Source organism: Carlito syrichta, unplaced genomic scaffold, assembly GCF_000164805.1.
Source record: "Carlito syrichta isolate Samal-C Ts95f unplaced genomic scaffold, Tarsius_syrichta-2.0.1 Scaffold314067, whole genome shotgun sequence".
In the NCBI taxonomy this organism is placed as follows: Eukaryota; Metazoa; Chordata; class Mammalia; order Primates; family Tarsiidae; genus Carlito; species Carlito syrichta.
In genome coordinates, this window is record NW_007258163.1 from 155,505 (window position 1) to 173,610 (window position 18,106).

Genomic DNA, 18,106 nt, shown 5'->3' on the forward strand with positions numbered 1-18,106 from the left:
CTCTTCACCCTCCCAGCCTGTAGGTAGGACTACAGACATGCATCACCATGCCTGGCGACTTTTTAAAAAATTTTTTTGATAGAGATTGGGTCTTGCTATGTTGCCTAGGCTGGTCTCAAACTCCTGGGTCAAGCAATTCTCCCACCTCAATGTCCCAGAGTGCTGGGATTACAAGTGTGAGCCACTGTGCCTAGCCTTTCTCCTCTTTCTGACTTCAAGCCCTCCTCTGTCAAGCTTCCTTACCCAGGCCACGCCAGTCTCAGCTTTCTTTCCATTCCCAGATATCTCAATCCCATTCCTTTTTCATGTAGAATTCTTCTGAGGGAGGCATGATGGCAAGTTGTCCCTGATCCCATAACACTGGCACCTCCCACCACACAGAACACACACTGTGAGGCAGATGCCATACCATATGCTTTTTACACATTCTCCCATTTAGCCTTGTTAACAACCTTATAAAATAGTAGTAGAATTGCAGAATGACTGTGTGACTTAGCCAAGGGTACATGGCTACTTGACAAGAGTCAGGATTCAAAGCTAGTTGCCAGAATGGCAGCATTTTCCCCAGTTTGTCTCCACACCAATTGAAGGATGGTTGGAAGAATTGGGAATGTTTAATCAGGGGGACAACACACTAAGGGATGTCATCATTCATTCAAGCATCCAAGGGGCTGTGATGTAGAAGATAGAATTCGTCAGAATTTGTATAGCCTAATGAGCCAGGAACAGGACTAAGTATAAATGCAACTGTGAGGTAGAGTTCTGCTCAATGTAACCAAAATAATAGAAGGTAGTGAGTGTCCCATCACTGTGGGTATTCAAGGAGATAGTAACAACAGTTTTTAAGGGATGTGGGAGAGTGAGAGAACCTTGACTCAGGGGACAGACTGGATAGAGGGAGGATTTTAAATACCCTATAGTTACGAAATTACTCCTTGATTTCTGCCCATTTCCTGAAGTTAGAATCTTTGCAAGTCTGATCCAAGATTCTGGGTCACTTTGGAAAAAAAAGTAAAAATGACACATTGATTGGGGAGAAAAAAGAGAAAGAAAACTCATGTGTTAATAATATAGATATACCATAGGAACATTTTGCATATTTTTATGCATCTTTAAGCATTTTAATCTGACTCAGACTTTCCCAGAGTCTTTAGTTTTGTGCTTAGCATTTAAAAAACGCTCCATTTGAATCCAGTTAAGATGATTGCTTGTTTGAAAATATTTTTGCTGATTTGAATATTCTGCTTCAGACTCTAAGTGAATAACCTGAAAGAGAGGACCCGGATGGGGCATAAGGCAAGGGGCTGTCAGGAGGGCAGAGTGTCCAGGCTCTGGGAGATGTCTGGTAGGCGCTTCCTTCAGTCTCCTCTGCCCTGCTCATGGGTCCATCACCCAAGCTTTGCACTAAGGGAACCACATGGGACTGGTTCTCCCTTCCTGAGGCTTGAGTCCAACTGTCCAACAGGACAGTCTCCTGCAAGTGTCCAGAGATGTTTGGAGCTGACTCAGCCTTGGAACTGAGGATTCCATTCTCGTCTGTGGCATATAAGGAACCACTGTGTCCAAAGTTCCACTTTGCAGGTGAGGAAACTCAGACCTAGAGAGATTCCCTGTCCAAGCTGGGCTCCCTGACTCCTGGCCCAGTGCTCCTTTCACTGTCCCACATAGCTCCTTCACCAGGTGCCACTGACTGTCCCATCAAATCGATGGAAGAGGAAGCTGGGCCTGCCTGTAATGTGGTCCAGGCTGAATCACAGCTGGAGGCCTGGTTTCTGGTGCCCTGTATTCAGGTCACCCTGGTGACACTGTATCTCAATCCCTCTGATCTTTCCTTCCCTGGGGACATGCCAACCAGAGAGCTCTTCCGAGTGGGGTCACATGAAACCCCCACAACCTCAAGACACTTGAATTCCTAATATGACTGGTGATGACATCTGTGTCATGGGCGCTACCCTTTGCTCCCTCCAGCTCCCCACTGCGAGGGTTACTGCTGGGTCATTCTGCTCCTGAACTGACTCTGAAGAGGGCAGGACATGTGTAGAATTTGAAAAGGAGTCACGTGACCAGCTGAAATTGGAAGCCGCTATGCCCTGGATTAACCTCCAACCTACTGTGTGCCCCCCCACCCCGCCCTCCCAACCAAGTCCTGAGAATGAACTTCCTGAAAATTTCCATCCCCTCACTCAGTAAGCATGTGTTGAGTGCCTACTATGTATATGTTCTGTACTAGGCTCTGGGGATGCAGTGATGAACAGGAAAGGACCCTTAACTCACACAGTATCAGACTGGAGGCATAGGCAGATGAGTAAACAGGTGGTTATAACATAGATAAGCACAACACCAGAATGCTGCAGTGGGGGTGAGGAGAGGTGATCAAGGGAGGTTTTGTACAAGAAGTGACATCCAATCTTCCCCCTTGGCCTCCTCCCCCTCCTCCTTCCTCTTTCTCTTTCTCTGTCTTCCTCCCTCCCTTCCTCCCTCCCTCCCTCCTTCCTTCCCTCCCTCCCTCCCTCCCTCCTTACCTCCCTTCCTCCCTCTCTCTCATGCCCTGAATACCTATTATTTACTCCACACTGTGTTAGGTGTTTTGGAGAGTTGGTGCAGGATTCCTGTGACCCCACTCAGTGGATCCTTGAACAAGTTTTGAAATAAGTAACGTCTATATTCTTTCATGTCCTGATGCCAAAACCCCAGTTCCCTTCACCACATCCTAGTTGTCCAAAGTCCCTCATTATACCATCATACCCTGAATTCTCCCTCTAGGAAGTGCCTGTTTCAGAATGACTTCTAACTCACGTGTCTTTACTCTCAAATAGAAACAGCTGTTTGCACGTGACTTCTCAGAGAAATACACTGAAATTAGATGAATCCCCCTTACTTACTTTCGTTACCCTCTCTTGTGGGATGAATTATTTCCCCAACAAAGATATGCTGAAGTCCTCACCCCAGCACCTGTGAATGTGACCTTAATATGGAAGTAGGGTTTTTGCAGAAATAATCAAGTTGAGTTCATACTGGATTAGGGCGGGTCTTAATCTAATGACTGCTGTCCTTATAAGAAAAAGGAAATTTACCACAGACAGATACACAGGCAGAATGCCACAAAGGAGGTGGAGATTGGAGTGATATGCCTGCAAACGACGAGGGTTGCTGGCGACCACCAGAAACTGGGCAGAGGCAAGGAAGGATCTTCCCCTAGACCCTTCAGAGTGACCGTGGTTCTACCAACACTTTGATTTAGGACTTTGGGCTTCTAGAACTGTGAGAGAATAAATTCCTGTTGTTTTAAGCCACCCATTTTGGTATTTTGTTGTGGCAGCCCTAAAAAACTTACACAACCTCCTGAATGTGTTTACTTGTAAGGGAAAATAAACGTCTAATTCATAGAATTTCAGGTGGGGTAGATAGACTCCCTTCTGTGAGACTTGTTCCCACCTGCAGTCCTTGCTAAAGACCTCGGTGATTGTAGTAAGAATGAGCTACTCCATCATAGCTAACTGGTCAAGGTAAATAAGTAACCGAGGGTCATCTAAGCCATTAAGTAAGTAACTATCAAGTAGATTCTCTCTTTAAGAACCTGAACGGGCCAGGTGCGGTGGCTCAAGACTATAATCCCAGCACTTTGGGAGGTCGAGGCGAGAGGATTGCCTGAGCCTGTGGGTTCAAGACCAGCCTCTGCAACATGGTGAAATCTTGTCTCTACAATAATTCAAAAAATTATTTGGGCATGGTAGTGTGTGCCAGTGGTTCCAGTTACTTGGAAGGCTGAGGCAGAAGGATCACCTGAGCCCAACAGGTCGAGGCTGCGGTGGCCAGGAGCATGCCATTGCACTCTAGCCTGGGCGACTGAGTGAGATTCCAACTCAAAAAGAAAAAAAAAGAACCTAAATGAAGAGGCACAAAGACAGTGACAGCAGGTGGTGGGTGCTGGGGTTTAAAACCTTAGACTCAGGGCTGTTGTCAGTATCCCATGCAAGTATAAGTGGTAGGGAAGCAGAACATATGTCCAGAGGCACAGAGATGAGAGAGAGGGAATGTGAGAGAGAATAGTGTGGCTCCCTTGGTTCCTGAGGGTGTCTTAGTCAACTCCATGTCCTCAGAGAGCCAAGACTTTGCAGCAGGCATCAGGGATCCACAGAAGGCTCAAGGGAGTGGCAGAATTTCACTCTATTATTTTATTCAGCATTCTGCCTCTACTGCCATCTTGTCAATTGCCCTTGTTTACAGTCCACATGCCCAAAAGAAGCACTGGGGACTCAGTGGCCTTGGGAATGACTCCAGTGCCTTCAACTTGGGAAATTCTGATTTTGTCACGCTCCAGCATCTTTCCAAAGCACAATGTGGAATTTTTATTTTTCATTCAGAAATTGAGATGATAACTAAAGCAATTTGGCCTCAGATGGTGCTATCTTCTACATCTTGAACAACTTGTACCACAGACAGCCAGCCTGGCCCATCACCATGGACACTACTGCACTACTATGATTAGAGCAGCAGCCAGCAAGAGATTTAACCAGTGCCTTGTTCTCCAGTGAAAGCAAAGCTGAGAGAATGCCACTTTTCTCATGAGCCCAAATCATTTAGTGTGTAGAGCATGTTGATGATAAAAAGAGAAGGACAATTACTCGTATTAAACGCCACGTGTTGAAACTAGGAACAACTTTTGGCCAGTAGATCTTTGATCACTATATTTCCTGTCAAGTCATGAATATTTCAGAGCTAGATTCATAATCAATGTCAAGGCCAGGTTTTTCTTAAGATTTCAGTTTTTCTCATCTGCCTTTGGACCTAGTAACAGCTAACATTTATAGATCACTTACTGTTTGTACATTCTATACATCCTTTCATTTAATCCTCCATGAAGTAGGTACTATTATTATTCCCACTTTACAGATGAAGAGTATGGAGGCTCAAAGTGGTCCAGTCTCTTCCTAGGAGGACACAGAAAGTGAGCCTCTAAAATGCATGACCTACCTTGATTTCCCCAAGCGGGTGTGAGTTTGAAAATATCTTTGCCGGGCTCGGTGGCCTCCTGTGCTTTGGGAGGCCAAGGTGAGTGAATTTCCTGAGCCTGCGGGTTCGAGACCCGCCTAGGCAACTTGGTAAGACCTCATCTCTACAATAAATCAAAAAATTAACTGGGCGTGGTAGTGCGCGCCTGTAGTTCCAGCTACTTGGAAGGCTGAGGCGGAAGGATCGCCGGAGCCCAGCAGGTCAAGGCTGTGGTGGCCGGGAGCGGCTATTGCACTCCAGTCTGGGTGACAGAGTGAGACTCCAACTCAAAAAAAAGAGAGAAGAAAATGGCTGGGTGTGGTGGTTCATGCCTATAATCCCAGCACTTTGGGAGGCCAATATGGGAGAACTGCTTGAGCCCAGGAGCTTGAGACCAGCCTGGGCAGCATAGTGAGACCTCATCTCTACAAAAAATTTAAAAATTAGCCAGACGTGGTGGGTGGCATGCTCCTGTAGTCCCAATTACTCAGGAGGCTGAGGCGGAAGGATCGCTGAAGCCCAGCAGGTCGATGCTGGGATGGCAGTGAGCATGCCACTGCACTCCAGCCTAGCCTGGGTGATGAAGTGAGACTCCAACTCAAAAAAAAAAAAAAAAAAAAAAAAAAAAACTCGATAGAGGCAGATATGGGATTATTTAATGCAGGTCAACACTTTTGAGCACTTAGCCTGTGTTAAGAACTATGCTAGGTGTCAGGAATATAAATAAAAGCGAATGACATATAGTTGTTTAGTCATTCAACAACAAGTACTGAGCAGCTCCCATGGGCCAGGTACTGTGCTATGCATTGGCAACACACCTGAATCTGAGACAGGCCCAGGCTCTGTGTTCACAGAACTACAGAGATAACAGATGTGCTAAATATGAATGCTATAAAGTAACAATGTTCCATGGGTGCTGTGATAGGAGCATTATGGGGTGTTGTGGGGGCAGTAAAAAGGGTCTCGTAACTTGATCTAGGAGTTGACCAAGCAGAGAGAGTGTTTCAACTAATAAATACACAGTTATGCTAGATGGATTAGAAGAGACCCTTGCCACATCTATATCAGAGTCAAAGTAGATTTATTGCCCAATTCTGGGTGTCACTGTCACAATTTGGAAAAACTTTCCATAGGAGTAGGTATTTATTTATTTTTATTTTTATTTTTTGAGTTGGAGTCTCACTCCATCACCCAGGCTGGAGTGCAGTAGCACCCTCACGGTCACCCCAGCATCGACCTCCTGGGTTTCGGGGGTCCTTCTGCTTCAGTCTTCCAAGTAACCAGAACTACAGGCGAGAGCTATCACACCCACTATTTTTTTTTAATTGTAGAGATGAGGTCTCACCAAGTTGCCTGGGCTGGTCTTGAACCCTTGAGCTCTGGCAATCCACTTGCCTTGACCTCCCAAAGTGCAGTAACCACTGAAAAGTAGTAGGAATACTTCCTGCTTCACCTTCTCTCTCTCTCACTCTCTCTCTGTCTCTTTCTCTTTCTCTCTCTCTCTCTCTCTCTCTCTCTCTCACACATACACACACATACCCACACACTCATATGAAGCTGGTTAATCCAGCAAGTAACATATAATGTGCACACTGTGGGCTCCTAATCCAGCCCATAGTAACTGTGGTTCTTAGACTATCTCATGACTAGATCTGGGTGATCTGTATGTAAAATAAAGATTCTTTAACCTTTAATGGGTGAAGTTTTCTCGTGGGTAGAAAACAAGAGATTGAACAAGAGTCCTAAGCAATTCCTGTCCTGTTTCCCAATGCTCCAGTCCTGAGCATCTATGAATTTTGTTTAGTTAGAAGGCGGAGGCTGCCAGAGGGCTGATGAGAGCACCACAGAGAGGTAGGAAGAGTTCTCCTAGCCCTGTCTCCACCACTTTGCAGGTGTTTTTGTTCATTTTCCCTCCCTAAGCCTCAGCTTCCCTATTTATGAATAGAAGTTGGGAAAGTCCTTTGAGCTACTTTTGTGACTTTCTGAAGAGGACTCCCTTCCCTACCTGTCCCTCAGTGGGTCCCTGTATAGAATAGTGTTATAGTCTGGCTACTTTTCTGTTTTAGCCTTTACCATCATCTCCACTTCTTTTTTATCTATTTATCTATCTTGTCAGTATTTGCATCCCTCAGACTGAACTGAAGAGCAGAGGTTGGGTTGTTCAGCACTTAACTCGTATGTTTAGCCTCGATCTGGCACATATTCAGAGCTCAACAGATACTGTTTGCCCGAGGTACAGCGAGCACCCACCTCGGTCAACCCCTCTGACTTGGTACCACAGATTATCAGGATTTCCTAAGCAGTGTTTGTGAGGAACCCTCTGCTGACAGATGTGTGGGGTTTTTTTTGACATTCTAGAAGGTCATTTTGGTGTCACCATCAAAATGATTACAACCACAAGCCCCTGGGGTTCAGGAAACAAAAATACCCCTGTCCTTTCCAGGGGTTATAAGAAATGAAACCAGAAGCAAAAGTTGCCACCCACATTGTGATCATGGGGATCAGCAAACCTACTAGGAACTTTTTAAAATCCAAGAACTGTTAAATGTTGTGAAGTCAGCACATCCTAGATTGACGGAGCTGAGCTGCCTTTGATTTCATTTTATAAACCATTTTTTTTTCGGTTGTACTCATTTATTTGTTCATTTGTTTCTTTTTCCTTTTTTTTTTTTTGAGTAGGAGTCTCACTCTGTTGCCCAGGCTGGAGTGCATTGGCACATTTATGGCCACCGGAGCCTAGACCTGCTGAACTCAGATGATCCTTCTGCCTCAGTCTTCCAAGTAGGTGGAACTATAGGCACACACCACCATGCCTGGCTAATTTTTTTGATTTATTGTAGAGACGAGGTCTCACCAAGTTGCCCAAGCTGGTCTCGAACCCCTGAGTTCAGACTCAGATGAGGAAACTGAAGCACAAAGAGATTTAGTAACTTGCCCAAAGGCACACAGACACTAAGTGAAGCTGGAGCTGGAATTCAGGCTTAGGCAGTCGGCTCCAGGAGAATGTGCCTACTATCATGCTATTCTCCTGGGGTATGTCTACAAGCCAAAAGCATTTTTAAAGATGAGAGGTATGGCAGCACTTAGAGGCATCACTGGGTTTGCTTCCATAGAATGATTAGACATGAATGTTTATCACAATCTGAAGTGGCTCATTGGAGGCATAAAACAAATGAACAGAGGAAAACCAGGAGCTTGGTTAAGGAGTGGGGCATTGGGATTTATATGCTCCAGAATCTTCCGATGTGTTAGGATATCAATGCCGAAACATTGAAATAGCAGCTTTTAAGCCCCCCTCAAGTTCAACAACACCAAAATCAGACTTTGAAAATGAGAGAACCAAACTACTTCAGGAAAAGCACCTTGCAGTAACAGACCTGGGTTTTAATCCTCTCTTTACTACTTACCAGCAGAGTGACTTGGGGGTTAAGGAATCATTTTGAACCTTAGTTTCTTCTACTGGAAGATGGTGGAAAACGACACTAATCTCAGGGATTAGACGTAACGTATGCAAAACACTAGCACAGGAATCAACACAAAGTAAGTGATCGATAAAGAGAGCTATGGTGAGTTAAGCAAAATGACCACACCCAAAGGTTCTTTCCTCTGTGAAGCCTTGCTAAATGCCTCACCCTAACCAGTCTGAATTAATTGCTTTTTCCTCTGACTTTCCATGGAAGTCGTTTGCATTCTATTTGCCAGTTTGTCATTCCTTGTACCATAGAAGTTGATGACACACCTGTACTGCCATCCATCCGCTCAACAAAATTATGCTGAACATTTTCCATGTCCCACTACTGTGTTAGCACTGCAAGGTCAGAGACGGATAGATATGGTCTCTGCCCTCAAAGGGCTTTTGGGGCCATCCAGGGTGTGTTTGTTCAATGGACAGAGACATTAAAGTAATAATAATAATAATAATAACAAACCTACAATTGTATTGTGTCATAGTATTGTTATGGGAAAACCCAGAACTCTGTTGAATTTATAGACTTACTTCATGTTTAGAATTATTTTTGTAGGACAAGGGAGACGTAATACTGTATTTTCAGGATTTCTTTTTCAAATTAGCTTCTAAAGCATTAGTCTGGTTCATTTTGGCAACAGACACATTAAGGAATAATTACAAAGATCTGTGTGAAGCGCTGAAAAGCCTCAGTATTTTGGGGGGCTGAGGTAGGAGAGCCCCACTGTCCCACTGCCCCACTGCCCCACGGGAGCTCCCCAAGAACAGGAACCATACTTATCCTGGTTTCATAGACCTTCAAGCAGGACAGGGCTTAAATGCCAACTCCTCCAGCGCAGGCCACAAGAGGGCATGTTGAGGGTGGGCAGGCTTCAAGTGGAAGGCTCTTGCCACGACCTCTTCTAGACTGCTCTGCGGGACTCATGTATTTTCTGTTTTGTATGAGAAATAACCCCAAATGGTAGAAGTAATTTGCTCAAGATCAACAAGCGGAGAGTGGTAAACATTTTCATATTTCTTTTCTTTTCTTTTTTATTTTTTTTTGAGTTGGAGTCTCACTCTGTCACCCAGACTGGAGTGCAGTGGCCGCTCCCGGCCACCGCAGCCTCGACCTGCTGGGCGCCGATCCTTCCGCCTCAGCCTTCCGAGTAGCCGGAACCACAGGCGCGCGCTACCACACCCGGCTGATTTTTTGATTTATGGTAGAGATGAGGTCTCGCCAAGTTGCCCAGGCGGGTCTCGAACCCGCGGGCTCAGGCAATCCACTCACCTCAGCCTCTCAAGGCGCGGGATTACAGGCTGAGCCACCGAGGCTGGCTCATTTTCCTATTTCATAGCCGATATCTATTAATTCTTTTTTCTACGCCAGGCACTGGCTGAGGAGTTTTACGTGCTTTTTCTCATTTAATCCTCCCGGCAATTTCATGAAGTAGGTACTATCATTTTTCCCCATTTCACAGATGAGAAAACTGAGGTAAAGTAAGAGACTTTCACAGGATCGCCTAGCTATTAAGTAGCCAAGTCCAGATTTGCTCTTCATAGGGGGTTGACGATGGCACGACAACCTGTAAGGACACCGGGCCGGTGGGCACCAGGGGGCGGGGCGCACAGCCGTGGGCAGTGCCGCGAGAGCGTACGGCGGGGGCGGGCCAGGGGCGGGGCCCCAGCGGGCTGTTCGCAATTGGCCTCCTCGACGGCGAGAAAGTCCCGCCCTCAGGCGAGGGAGGGCCGGGATTGGCTCTCCGAGGCCAACTGACGGCGCAGGGCGCGAGCGGGGACCCCGGTGGCGGAGGCAGGGGCGCGAGCCGGAAGTGGGAGAAGAGGCTCCTCAGGGCGGGCTGGCGAGCGGGCTCCTGGCGCCACTTTGCCGAGTGCCGCCGCCGCCGCCGCCGCCGCGAGTGCCTGGGGAGATGGAGGGGCCTGGCCTGGGCTCGCAGGTGAGTGCGGCCGGCGGTGGCTGTCGGGGGCCCGGAGAGCGGCCGCGACCGCAGGGGAGCTGGGAGGGTGTGAGGCAGCTCGGCGAGGGGCTTCTGGGGGCGGCGCCGCGTGGGCCGGGAAACGGGAGCCTGGAGACCCCGGGAATGGTGCCGGGGATTCTGTCCGAGGCGACCGGAGAGGAAGGGCGAGGACTGGCGGGGGAGCGCCCTGCTGCCTCCTGCAGCCCGACCTGGGCCGGGGCGCCCCCTGGGGCCGGCGCCTGGAGCCCGCCCGGACCGCCGTGGGGCCTGGGAAGGGGGGGGGCCGTTCCCGGGAGGCGTGTCAGGTGACACACCTGAGTGGGACCGGCCCGTCTTGACCTTGGCCTGGAGTCCGAGCGAGTCTGTCGATTTCGTTTTCATCCCCGGCGCCTGGACCCCGCCGTGGCCCCACCCAGGCCCGTTTAGCACATGTTCCCACGTCCTTGCTTTCTCCTGGAAATAATTAAGGCTGCCTGTTTAGGATGGCGGAGAGGGAGGTACAGGATAGCTATCTGCAAAATCCCAAAGGGCCGTGTTCTGTGGAGGAGGTGTTACAAAAACCAGATGTAGTCCCAGGGAGCCGAAGCGGGCCAGTGGGGGAAGTTACGGGAGGTAGATGTTAGCTTCAAGAGAACAGGATTTTTATTTTTGCTTATGGCCCTCCCCGGTGCCTGGAGTACTGATTGGCGTATTGTAGACGTTCACTTAATATCTCCTGAATAAATGAAGAATTTCTAGATTCAGCTAATTTTAGCGAGTTGTTAACATACGCCAGATGCTTTTATGTACATCATGTTGAAGATACTGTCCCCATTTGCCAGATGAGAAAACTGAAGTTGTCTTCAGTGGGAATGAGATTTTTCAAGCAGTTTGAGATGACTGGATTAGTTGACCTCCAAAAAAGTCTTTCCAATCCTGGAAGTGTTCCTCACTTTCTCCCTTTCCCTTCTTTCACCAGAGACTGGGGTGGGATTAAGTGAGGAGCAGGATGTCTGGGGAAGGTCAGGTTCTTATTGGGTGTTGCATTTTGACGGGAGGGAAAAAATGCTTTGCAGGCAGACTGGATTTTACAGAAGGGTGTGGAATCTTCACATGGAAATTGTGCCTCATGCTTTTTCTCAGAGTCTGGCAGAAAAGTTGGTAGAAATACCTATCGTGTCTTCATTACTGCCACTCCTTTACAAAAGCCTTCGAGGACTTAAAGTTTGCTCCTTGATGCTGAAGGGAAGATACCTCCGTACCAGTTCCATGACATATGGAGGGAGAAAATGATTTGGAGGTTGAAATTAGTGGGGCAAGGTAGAGAGATCGTCATTGTTGTTAATAATAATTGCTCTTATTAACTTTTGAATAATAACATACAGACCTTACCCATACCTAGTGCTTTACAGTTTGCAAAATGCTTCCCCATTCTTGATCTTCAATAGGATCCTTTGAGGTGGGGAGAACTTATTATTCTAAGAATAATAATAGAGGTGAGAACTGAGGCTCAGAAAACTGGAGTGAGGCCAAGTCTGGTGGCTCACACCTGTGTTCCCAGTACTTTGGGAGGCTGAGGTGGGAGGGTTGCTTGAGCCCAGGAGTCTGAGACCAGCCTAGGCAACATAGCAAGACCTCGTACCTACAAAAAAAAATAACAAAAAATTAGCTGGGTTTGGCAATGAGCAACTGTAGTCCAAGCTACTCAAGAGGCTGAGGCGGGAGAATCGCTTGAACCCAAGAATTTGAGGCTGTGGTGAGCTGTGATTGTGCCACTGCACTCCAGCCTGGGCCACAAAATGAGACCCTGACTCACACAAAAACAAAACTGGAGTGACCTGCTACAAGTCAAAATAGCTACTAAGTGATAAAGCCAACACTTCCTTTATTCATTCTAGCAAATGTGTTCTGAATGTCTACTAGGTACCCTTCTAGGTGCTGGCAATAAGTTAGTGAGTAAAAGGGTAAACTGAGGCAAGGTGGGCCGGTGCTGCAGGAATAATGAAAGGTTGCCACAAAGAAGGAAGCAGAAAGAAGTAAAGTTTATTATTCACCTTTCACAGATGGAAAGGGGTCCGGCACTCAGGCAAGGGCTGAGAACTAAGTATGTTTAAGGCTCTTCAGACAAGGGAGGTCTCAGGCCTGGAGGGATTTGGGCCAAAAGGAATGTCTAATGTGGAGAGCAGCCACAGGAGTCTTGGATCTTGACATTACCAGATGCCGTCATCTCGTGACCTCAGGTTGTAGGCTGGAGGTTGTCAAGGTCGGGTGATATTCAGATGCCTCCAGGTGGTGGACTGGATTGGTTAATAATAATGTATTGATACAAATGCCTGGAAGAAAGATTATTAGGAGGACTGGACATGCTTAAGGGGGTTTGAGTAATCACTGAACTCTAAGGCCTGACCCTGGGAAACTGGTCCTGGGAACCAGCTTCGGGAAAGGTGATTAACGGTTACAGGGTACGAGGGACAGGCAGGCAGTGCAGACTGCTTAGCAGTGTGTCAGGGGTAAGGCTTAAGCAAAAATGGCTGTGCTAAAGCTAAGTCTATCCTAAGATTCTTGGGGTCCCTCCTTTCCGTGAGCAAAACAGATGAAAACATGACTGTTCTCATTGGATCTGGTTCTCTTGATTCCAAGTTCAGTGCTGATGGATTTCAGCTAGAATTTGCCTCTAACAGTCTGGTCTCCCATTTCCTTTCTGACCTCTTCTTTTACTACTTTCTTGCTTGCTCAGTCAACCCCAGCCACACTGGCCTCAGGGCCTTTGTACTCACTATTTGCTCTGCCTGGAATGCTTTTTCCTTGTGTGCCCTCTGGGCTTATTTTGCCTCTTGAAAGTCTTGACACAAATGTCACCACTGTGACCCCATGTTTAAAATTGCAAGCTCTTCCTATTGTCACCAGTACTTGCAACACTCCCTAGCTTCCTTCCTCACTTTGTGTTTCTCCTCATTTAATACCATTTAATATACTTATTTGTCCTTTCTTTGTTTCTTTCCCTTTACTGATGTGAGTGCTTTAAGGACAGTTTTTTTTTTTTGAGTCAGTCTCACTCTGGCCAGCTGGAGTGCAGTGGCACACTCACGGCCACCCCAACTTTGACCTACTGGACTCCCGCAATCCTTTCGCCTCAGCTTTAAGTTGCCAGAACTACAGGCGTGCGCTACCACGCTGTAGTTTTTTTATTTACTTATTGTGGAGGCAAGGTCTTGCCAAGTTGCCCAGGCTGGTCTCTAACCTGGGGGCTCAGGCAATCCACTCGCCTCAGCTTCCCAAAGTGCTGGGATTATAGGTTGAGCCATCGAGCCCCGCCAATGATTTTTATCTGTTATGTTCACAGTTGTGTGCCTAGCATCTAGAACAGTGCTTAGCACTGGTAGACACTCTGTAAATACTTGTCCATTGAGTGAACTTGGAAACTTCAGTACTTCTCTTTTTTTTTAATTTAAATTTTTTTCTTTTTCTTTTTTTTTTTTTGACTCGGAGTCTCACTCTTTCACCCAGGCTGGAATGCAGTGGCATGCTCACGGCCACCGCAGCCTCTACCTGCTGGGCTCAGGTGATCCTTCCGCCTCAGCCTTCCAAGTAGCTGGAACTACAGATGCATGCCACCATACCCGGCTAATTTTTTGATTCATTGTAGAGATGAGGTCTTGACAAGTTGCCGAGGCTGGTCTTGAACCCGCGAGCTCAGGCAATCCTCTCATCTTGGCCTCCCAAAGTGCTGGGATTGCAGGTGTGAGCCACTGCACCCCGCCTACATTTAAATTTTTAAGTTGGAGTTTCACTCTGTTTCCCAGACTGATGTGCATTGGCATGATCACAACTAACCAAAGCCTTGGCCTTCTGGGCTCAGAGGATCCTTCCGCCTCAGCCACCTGAGCAGCTGACACTACATGTGTGCACTGCCATGCCTAGCTAGTGTTTTTTATTTTTTGTTTTGTAGAGATGAGGTTTCAATATGTTGCTCAGGCTGGTCTCGAACTCCTGGGCTCAAGCGATCCTCCCGCCTTGGCCTCCCAAAGTACCACTTTTGTACTTCTGTTAATTTCATGGAAAACTTTAATGGCTGTCATATATGTCAGATAATGACTTTCCCCCTCACACCCTTTGCTGTCTTTTTATTTGATTTGATAATCTGCCAGGATAGTGACCTTCATCAGAGTTTGGGTATGGTTTTCTGAATCCTCGTTTTCTCTTAAATTAATGCCCACGGTAACTTCAACAGTATTTATGTACTAGTTAGAAAAAGAATCTTGCTCATAGTATCTCTGTGTGAGAAATATTACATGATCTCTTAGAGCTTTAAGATGCCCAGTTATCTATTGCTGTATAACAAACCACCCCAAAACAAGGTGGTATAAACAGCCATCATCTTACTTGTGGATTCAGTGTCAGGAACTGGACATGCTGCAGCCGGGTGGGTTTGCTTATGTTTCACCATTATTGAGCCTCAGCTGAAAAGACTTATCAGCTGGGGATGACTCGACAGCTGGGACTAGTGTTATTTGGGGTGTCTTCACTCACTCTGGCAGTTGATGCTTTCAGTAAAGCCACCTACACGAGGCCTGGGCCTCTGCAAAGCTTGGTGCTGGATTCCAAGATCGAACATCTCAAGAGGCAGGAGGGGGAAGCTTCTGTTTGTAAGACCTGGGCTGCAAACTGGCACAGCATCATTTCTGCATTATGTTGTTAGTGAAGTTGTCACAGATCTCAGTCAAAAGGAAGGGTTGTGGGCCCCTACCTCTTGGTGGAGAAGTATCAGAGAACTTGGGGTGCTCTGTAAAAAGTACCACACATGTATCCGTGTGTCTCTTAGATGATTTTCATAACATCTTGTTCTGCTTTCTCCTCCCTGTATAGGAGAGGCAGCTAGCTACATCTCTTTCTTGGTCCCCCCCCCCCACCCCTTTTTTTGGCCTGTGTGTCTTAATTAAAACAACAACAAACATGTTTTTCTTGTATCTTGAGCCACGTGTAGATTGAAATCCTAGAAGGACCAGAGGAGGTAAAATGGAGTAGAATCATAGAATACTTGGAGCTGGAAGGCTTTTCAGTGAATTACTTAGTTCAGAGATTCCTGGAGCTGGAAGGCTTTTCAGTGAATTACTTAGTTCAGAGATTCCTAGAGCTAGAAGGCTTTTCAGTGAATTACTTAGTTCAGAGATTCCTAAACTGATATATAGGATAAGCTTCAGGGCATCAGTGAACATCCTGAAATTATATGCAAGAGTTAGTTTATGTATTTATTTATTATTATTTATTTTTAATTTTTTAAAAAGAATTAGTTTATATGTTAAGTTGTGCATTTCTCTGACTAGAGAGGCTTTACTTTTGGTAACACTTTCAAAAAGCACCGTGACATTAGGAAGGTCAGAACCATTGATCTAGTCTAACCCTTTTAATTTTCCCATGAAATCGAGACTCAGAAATAATAACTTGTTTTCCAAAGATCTGCAGCAAGTTAGCAGCAGTGCCTAGGTCTCAGTGCTGCTGATGTGGTCCTTTTTCATTGCAGTTTAGGTGGTCCAGTCATGGCAGTGATCTTGTTTGATTGTTTGCTGTTACCTGGCATCCATTCATTCTTTAGTTCGAGGCCTGAGGAGTAGTCTGTGTTTTACTATACTCTGAGAATGGGGAAGGGAATAGTTCCGGAACTAGAATATAAGCTCCTGGAAAACTAGGGGTCTTGTCTGATGTTATATCCCTATGCCTAGAATAGTGCCTGGCACATAGTAGGTATTCAGTAAATATCTGGATTGAATGAATTGGGGCAGGGATTATGTCTCATTCGCCGTTTGTCCCTGATTACGTAGTACTGTGATTGGTACATAGTAGGTGTTCTTTATACTTCCCTGAGTGAATGATTAATGAAAATTCATGTGAGTGTGCTGGCATCATGAAAATTTGCTTAGACTATTCTGTTTCCATAACATGGTGGGCATCCATTTAGCTGTTAAGCTTCTGTATCCATAGAGGGTGTTCGTTCATGCAGTAAAGTCTTTACCTGTGCATAAGTTAATAGTGACTGTCGTAACAGCTCCTCTTAGGACCATACAACATGGGACTTAGAAGGAACTTTATAGGTATGTTGATCTGCCCCTTTCATTTTACAAATGATTCCCCACCATCTTATAGCCAGCATGAGAGTACTAGGTATCTGGTGAGTTGACACCTGTTTCATTAGTTCACTTAGGAGAGAGTAGGCTGAGAGAATTCTGCAGAAGCAGGGACTCAGTGTTTTCTTTTTTTTTCTTTTTTTCTTTTTTGAGTCAGAATCTCACTCTGTCGCTCAGGCTAGAATGCACACTCAAGGCGACTGCAGTATTGACCTGGTGGACTCAGGCGATCCTTCCACCTCAGCCTTCCAAGTAGCCGGAACTACAGGCACACACTACCATGCCCAGTTAATTTTTAAAATTTATTGTAGAGACGAGGTCTCACCAAGTTGCCCGGGCTGGTCTCAAACCTGCGAGCTCAAACAGTCCATTTGCCTCGGCCTCCCAAGGTGCTGGGATTATAGGCTGAGCCACTGAGCCCAGCCCAGTGTTGTCTTTAAGACTGAGAGCTGCTGTCTGCTTTTCTGCATGTCCTCACTCCCTTTTTCATGACCTTCCTTCAACTTCACAGAAAATAAAAATTTCAGCTCTGCTCTGAACATGGGGCAGGAGCCAGTCACCAAATTCATATTGTCATGAGTCATGGTGTTAGATTTGACAGTGTATTTCTAAAGTATACTTATTAATTAATAGTTCAGCATATTATTTGCAAAATTTGAAATCAAGATAGTGGTGATAAACCTGCCTCAAATTAGCCTTTTTGATAATTTTGAATTTTTTTGAAGGGGGAGATGACTTGTCAAATTGGATTAGATTGTCTTTGTTTATACATCATGTGTCTGATGTAGAACTCCTAGGAATAGACTCGTCAGCTCTGCCATTCACTTGTTTGTTTGTTTTATTTTTTATTTTTTTTTGAATTGGAGTCTCTGTTGCCCAGGCTGGAGTGCAATGGCACGCTCACAGCCACTGCAGCCTCAACCTGCTGGGCTCAGGCGATCCTTCCGCTTCAGCCTCCCAAGTAACTGGAACTACAGGCATGTGCCACCATACCTGGCTAATTTTTTGAATTATTGTAAAGATGAGGTCTTGCCAAGTTGCCCAGGATAGTCTCAAATCCCTGGGCTCAGGCAATCCTCTCACCACCTTCCAAAGTGCTGGGATTACAGGCATGAGCCACTGTGCTCAGCCACTTGTTTGCTTTTGCTTATGATAATTGTTTCATCAATTCATGGTTTCTTTGAAGAAATATCGTGAGCTGCTTGCTCACTTTGGGAGAGGTAATTTAGTTAAAATTCAGTAATACAATTTGAAAATTACTTACCCAATGTGTTACTTATATATCGGGTAAGTAACATGTTGATGGTTCTACTGTCAATCTCTTCCAGCTGTGGAACCCTTACTCTGCCCCCAGGTGACCTTGTAAACATAGTATAAGGAGTGACTTGCGTGACATACAGATAAATGAGACTACCAGTGTTAAAAATTGCTAAAGCTTAAAAAAACACAAGTTTGTAAATTTTGTTATTTTTATTATTTATTTCGAGTCCAGATCTCACTCTGCTGCCCAACTAGAGTACAGTGGCATGATCATGGCTCACTGAAGCCTTGACCTCCTGGACTCAACCTCAACCCTTCAACCTCAGCCT

General features: G+C 46.0%; 1 protein-coding gene across 2 annotated transcripts in view; it reads left to right on the forward strand.

Annotated features, from left to right (window-relative positions):
* Positions 1-10,260: 10,260 nt before the first annotated feature.
* Positions 10,261-18,106, forward strand: part of ZDHHC13 (zinc finger DHHC-type containing 13) — a 51,890-nt gene continuing 44,044 nt past the window's right edge. For both annotated transcript variants that reach the window (XM_008070936.2, XM_021719007.1), the window contains exon 1: positions 10,261-10,395. In XM_008070936.2, the coding sequence (XP_008069127.2) occupies positions 10,369-10,395 (27 nt within the window). In that variant the 5' untranslated portion in view covers positions 10,261-10,368. The remainder of the gene's footprint in view (positions 10,396-18,106) is intronic.